The sequence below is a fragment of the Perognathus longimembris genome, chromosome 5 (assembly GCF_023159225.1).
Source record: "Perognathus longimembris pacificus isolate PPM17 chromosome 5, ASM2315922v1, whole genome shotgun sequence".
Classification (NCBI taxonomy): Eukaryota; Metazoa; Chordata; class Mammalia; order Rodentia; family Heteromyidae; genus Perognathus; species Perognathus longimembris.
Window position 1 is genome coordinate 63,708,275 of NC_063165.1, and position 6,470 is coordinate 63,714,744.

The 6,470-nt window shown below is 43.7% G+C and overlaps 1 protein-coding gene across 1 annotated transcript in view; it reads left to right on the forward strand.

Annotated features, from left to right (window-relative positions):
- Positions 1-6,119, forward strand: part of LOC125351928 (kelch-like protein 6) — a 53,559-nt gene extending 47,440 nt beyond the window's left edge. Inside the window, exons 5-7 of the mRNA XM_048347031.1 lie at positions 1,568-1,770; positions 3,328-3,541; positions 5,041-6,119. Coding sequence (XP_048202988.1) covers positions 1,568-1,770; positions 3,328-3,541; positions 5,041-5,342 — 719 coding nt within the window. The 3' untranslated portion in view covers positions 5,343-6,119. The remainder of the gene's footprint in view (positions 1-1,567; positions 1,771-3,327; positions 3,542-5,040) is intronic.
- The last annotated feature ends 351 nt before the right edge of the window (positions 6,120-6,470 follow it).

A 6,470-nucleotide genomic window follows, 5' to 3' on the forward strand; every position in this document is an offset into this window, starting at 1 on the left:
TTCTGTATTTTTCACAATTAAAACATTGTTTTTTTCTAAAAGAAAAACTAATAAATAGAAATCCAAGTTTAGAAAAAAATACTAATCAAATCTGATGCATAAAATTAAGTGTTTTCTTTATTATTTAAAGTTTCTTGGAAGTTTATCACTATTAAAACTGCCTAGAGCCAGGTGCCAGTGGCTCACACCTATAATCCTGGCTACTCAGGAGGCTGAGATCTGAGGATCACAGTTCAAAGCCAGCCTCTAAGGAAGATCTGTGAGACTCTTATCTCCAATTAGCCAGCACAAAGTCAAAAGTGGAGCTGTGGCTTAAGTGATAGAATACCAGTGTTGAGTGAAAAAGCTAAGGGGCTGCTTCCAGGCCCTCAGTTCAAGCCCCAATATTGGCACACACACACACACACACACACACACACACACACACACACGTACCCTTGACCTAGATTTCCCACACCTGAGTTCCAACCCTAGAAAGCTTTCATGACACGAAACTTTGTCAATGGTCTTTGTCCATTTAGTGCACATTTGTAAGTCTGAAAAGGCTAGTATTTTGCTCTAAGTAGTTAGTGGTACTATAGGCTTACAGAGAACAATAAGAATGCAAAGCTGTTAAAATATTTTTGTTAAAGTTATACCAAAAGCAGCTCTTCTTTGTTTGGGTCCCTAATTGCTGAATTATGCATTTTCTGCTACTAAGGTAATTGTCACAACGAAAATATTACTCTTGAAAGATCTATTATGAGCATCTCATACTTTCATAATAAGAAATTAACTTAAAAATAGGACAAGCTCCACATATATTTTTGCATAGATCAGAGATATAGGCCAACTGATTTTGAATTTTGTAAAATGTCTCTGTCTCTTTTCATGTGTATGGGGGGGTGGTTACTGGCACTGGGACTTGAACTCAGGTACTGTCCCTTGGGTTTTTTTTTCACTCAAGGATGAGCACTCTACTACTTAGTCACACCTCTGCTTCCAGCTTTTTCTTTTCTATTCTTTTTGTTGTTGTTGTTACTTGGAGATAAGAGTCTTACAGACTTTGCTGCCTAGCCTGGCTTCAAACAAGTCATGATCCTCAGATCTCAGCCTCCTGAGTTGCTAGGATTACAGATGTGAGCCACCAGTGCTTGACCTAAACTTGTTTCTCTATTTATATTTTTTTTAAGTTTAAGTAAATACAAAACTTAAGCTATCCTTTAATTTTCCAGCTGGCCAAGGGCCTACCATCCCCGCCCAGCTTTACTTTCTATTCCTTCTGGGCACACAGTTCTCCCCCTGGCCCTTACCTACCCAGGCCAAGAGGGGACCATCCTCTAGGAATCTGGCTTATTTAGCCACCTCTCTGAATTCTCATGGTCCAGCACACAGTCTATCCTCTCAGTTTTATCACACTCTACCCCCATCAGCATTTCTGTCTCTTCCTCTTCCCCTGTGTTTGTTTTGTCTTCCCTCAGGGTGGTACCAGGCTGAAGGACTAGCACTTTTGCATTTTGGAAAATGATGGGAGAAGCTACATTTCTGACACCTTTGATTGCTTCTTAGATGTTTGTATCTCTTGTAGGTGGCAAAGAAACACAGCATGATGTCTGGAAATATAATTCTTCAATCAACAAATGGATTCAGATTGAGTATTTAAACATAGGCCGCTGGAGGCATAAAATGGTGGTATTGGGTGGCAAGGTCTATGTAATCGGTGGTTTCGATGGCTTACAGAGGATCAACAATGTGGAGACCTATGATCCCTTCCACAACTGCTGGTCAGAGGTATGGAAGATTATTTTGTATAAGCAACTCCATCTGTATTATACTTCAAAGCCTAACATTAATGCAAAGGCACCTGCTTATGGTTGCTGCTACCTTTCTGATTGCTCTGCTTCCATGGGAGACATCTGGGTGGCTCTGTTTTTCCATCCTAGGACCCATGGCTCCAGTATTGCTGGGTAAGTTACAGTACCAACATCCTTCCAGGAGGTGGGGCTCTGTGTGGGCACTGTCCTGTTCTGGCCAGAGCCACAGATATGGAGGGAGGCTGCTTGAGATGGTAGATCACTTGGTCCTGTTTTCTTGTTTATTCTGTTTCCTCGGTACCTTCTGTTCTATTTCTCTCCATAACAGATACCTAAGGATCTATTTGCTACACTGTTTATGAGCCCAAAGTCACTTGGTCATGATTAGAAGGGAGTCCTTATTTATTTTCATATTAACGAAGAGCCATTTTTATGCCTGCATACAAATTGCTAGCAATGAGGTGTAAATCATAGTGGAGGGAAGGGAAGTGACCTTACCTCTGCATCTCCAGGTGGTTCTCAAGTTAAAATCTTTTCTATCCACTTCAGAGTGAGTCCCAGCTTTGGGGAGTGTAAGACTCAGTCATTTTGGGTGGAGCTGGATGTCATGGTTACCAAGTTAACCTTCTCAACAACACTCTCAGGGAGTTCTCAACACTTGTGGGGTAGGGGCCCAAGATCATCACAGAGTTGTGCCATGACTCAAAAGGGCCATGTAGTTGGGCTGTTCAGGAGTCTGAGACTTGAGGACTGTGATTCACAAAGCTAGCCTGGACAGGAAAGCCTGTGAGACTTTTACCTTCAATTAACTACCAAAAGAGTTGGGGCTATGGCTCAAATGATAGAGCACTAGCCTTAAACAATAAATTTTAGCTCAAGAACAGTACCCAGGCCCTGACTTCAAGCCCTATAACTGACACACACACACACACACACACACACACGATCATTGTAAATGGGCATAGTCTTCAAAATCTTTTTTAGTGACCTGCGTTTATCAAGGTAGAAATAAAAATGTGGCTTAATCCTCAAATTTCCAATGTTGCCCCAGAGCAGGGCAGTCTACTTACCTGTGGCCACTGTAAACTCTTATAGTAGCTTTTCTTTCTGGAAAGTAATCAGGACATTTGGGCTAATCAACATTCATACAATATCTTTGAATGAATGAACACGTGAATATTCTTGTTTGAAAAATCGTTTGTTTCCAAGATGGACTGGCTTCATATGTCTAAACACTTTCTCTTGTCATATTAATGAGGACCCATTTACATATAGCCCTATTTGCTCTCCCTGAGGGCCCTGTATAGGTTTCCCTGACAGTTGGCCTCTGGAAAAGCAGATGGGGACAGGTTACTTGGAGCCTGTAGAGAGGGTGGGAAATAAAGGCTTTGGTTATCTGCACATCTATCGGGAGATCAGTCCCATGAGTCTCATCACTTCAGGCAAAGGATGCCCAAGTGTCCTATGTGTGCCTTGTGAGCCCCTCCAGCCAGGGCAGCATGACTGACAGCTTCTTGTGCCTGTGCTTTTTCAGGCTGCACCTCTCCTGGTCCATGTCAGTTCCTTCGCAGCTACTAGCCACAAGAGGAAGCTGTATGTGATTGGGGGTGGGCCCAATGGAAAATTGGCCACAGACAAGACTCAGTGCTATGACCCTTCCACCAATAAATGGAGTTTGAAGTCATCCATGCCAGTAGAAGCTAAATGTATCAATGCAGTGAGTTTCCAGGACCGAATCTATGTTGTTGGTAAGTGAATGATGGCTTCTTCTTCATTTGAATACCTTACTCATGCAGCCATGTGGGAAATCAGATAAATGTTATTCCTCTCTCTTTCTCGCTCTATTTCTCGCTCTCTCTGTCGTGTGTGTGTGTGTGTGTGTGTGTGTGTGTGTGTGTGTGTGTGTGTGTTGGTCCTGGGGCTTGAACTTGGCCTGGACGCCGACCCTGAGCCTTTTATACTCAAGGCTAGTTCTCTACCACTTGAATCATAGCTCCACTTCTGGCTTTGGTGGTTAATTAAAGAGTCTCATAGACTTTCCTGCCTAGGCTGGCTTTGAATTACAGTTCTGATTTTAGCCTCCTTAGTATCTAGGTTAACAGGCATGAGCAACCAGCACCCAGCAAGAAAAGGTAGCCTTGAGAACTCTTGGGTGTTGTGGATGGGGCTGAAAAGGAAGAAAAGATGGGGTGGGTCCAGGCTCTCTTGGAATTTCTCCTCAAGTCCTGGAGGCAGAATAGGGACACAAAACAGATGGATGCTATGGCTCAAGGTAGGAGCAAGAGCAAAGCTATATTTCAGACATTAGCAAACACATAGAAATTGAAATGTGTACTGTATAATAAGTGCTTAAGAAATGGAAGCCATCAATATCTCTTAGTTTGTGACCATGGGAATTTCTTTCTCCTCCTTGCTTGCTAGAGAGGGTCTGAAAAGTTGTAGTTAGTTGGGAGGAAAGTTTGGTTGGTCAGACCACAGTTGGAGAATAATTGTTAAGGATGGGAGCTCTCAGTCACCAAGGAGCTTTTTAAAAAAGATAGTAGTTGTCATACCCCAGAAAAGTGAAATCAGAATGGGAAGGAGCATGCTACAGAACAATATAACTGTACTTTTAAAGACTCGGATGATTTTAATGTACAGCCAGGATTGAAAAATGATTAAGGATGTCAGAAAATAAGTAACTTCAGTGATAATCAGAGTCAGAGAAGTCATTTGGAGGCAGAACATTGGAATGGATTAAGAAAGAAAACACTTCTCTTCTTGCTTCACATTTCTGTGGTGTGTTTTCTTCTACTCTTAGGATGTGCAGCTTGGGCTGCTATCCCAAATCATGCTCAGTCTGCAAAGAGTTGCCACTCCTATCTACAAGGGGTGGATGGCTTCTACGAATAGCCTCTTCCAGGTGCTTCATGTGCATGATCCTTCTGATTCCTTCTTTTACCACATGGTCTTGGTATTTATCGTGCTTTCCAGACCAAGACTACTTGAGGCATTGGCTAGTGTTTCTTCCAGAGTCATGATATCAGCCATGTTAAGCTAGGTATCCTTTAGAATCAAATTTACACCTAGCTGTGGAATTTGAAGGACACTGTGAAGTGTCTTCACATTAGTAATTTGCCAGGTCAGTCTATGCTTCTCTTAGCAAGATGGTAGGCCTGACCTTACTAGAATTAGAATTCTCCAGGTTAAAGGGCAGGAGAACCAGAAAGATGCTAGGATGCCCACTGTGTGTGCTCTTCCTTTCCAGGTGGGGCCATGCGAGCACTGTATGCCTATAGCCCCCTGGAAGACAGCTGGTGCCTGGTGACACAGCTCAGCCATGAGCGGGCCAGCTGTGGCATCGCACCCTGCAACAACCGGCTCTACATCACTGGTGGGAGGGACGAGAAGAATGAGGTCATTGCCACTGTGTTGTGTTGGGACCCTGAGGCCCAGAAACTGACCGAGGAGTGCGTGTTGCCCCGGGGAGTGTCACACCATGGCAGCGTCACCATCAGGAAGTCATACACCCACATCCGGAGGATTGTGCCAGGAGCAGTGTCTGTGTGACAGGAGGTGCCCAGCTTGTTGTGGGTCACCTAAGAAAGTACAGCTTTGGGACACAGGACACCAGACAGGAATGTTCGCAAGAGCTACCTCACGAGGAAAGGCACCTACCATCCCTGGTTCTAATGCCAGGCCCTGTCCCATAGCAACCCATTCAGCCTAGCCACTGTTAAAATACATAGTTCTGGGATATGATCTCTCATGACTGACAGATGAGGAAATTGAGTTTCATAGAGGCTAAGAAACTTGGCCCAGGTCACTCAGCAAATACCTAAGCTAGTCTGAACAGAGGTCTTTCCATTTTAAAGCCAGTGTCCTTCCCACCATACTTAGATCAGGCAACACAAAAGCAAACCCCCAGATCTGGCCAATGGCTTGTTCTCTCAAATCTGCTCTGAAGATTGACTCAGCAAGACAGAGAAAATAAATATTTCTCTTTTTTTTTGTTTCCTTTCTTCCTTCTATTCCTTATAGGTAAGCCAAAGGATACCCTTCACCCTGGAGACTTTGCGTCCTATTTCCAGAGCATTTCATAGGCTCTTCCATAGGCCAGGCATGTGGGCTCCAGTTTCAGAAGGCATGTTTGCTTGAAAAAGCTAAAGAGCTTGTTCTTTGCTCTCCCCACACAGCAGCCTCTATTTTTGAAGCCCATTTTTGGATAAGAACTATCACTGTTGGACAGAATGACCTTCCCTGTAACTCTGGTGACCTGCCTCTTAATGTTGTATGGTCGAGACAAGAGATTCAAACTACTGTTCTGTTTTTTTGTTTATTTTGTTTTGTTTTGTTCTTACTGGTCCTGGGGCTTGAACTCAGACACTGTCCCTGAATGTCTTGGACACTGTCCCTGAGCTTCTTTGTGTTCAAGGTTAGTGATCTACCACTTGTGTCCCAGCAACACTTCTGGCCTTTTTTTTTTTTTTTTTGTACTGGGGATTGAACCCAGGACATTGCACCTGCTAGGCAAGTGCTTTGCCACTAAGCTACCTCCCGGGCCATTTCTGGCCTTTTCTGAATAGTTTATTGGAGATGAAAGTCTCACAGACTTTCTTGTCTGGGCTGGCTTCGAACTATAATCCTCAGATCTCAGCCTCCTGAGTAGTTAGTATTACAGGTGTGAGACGGTGGTAC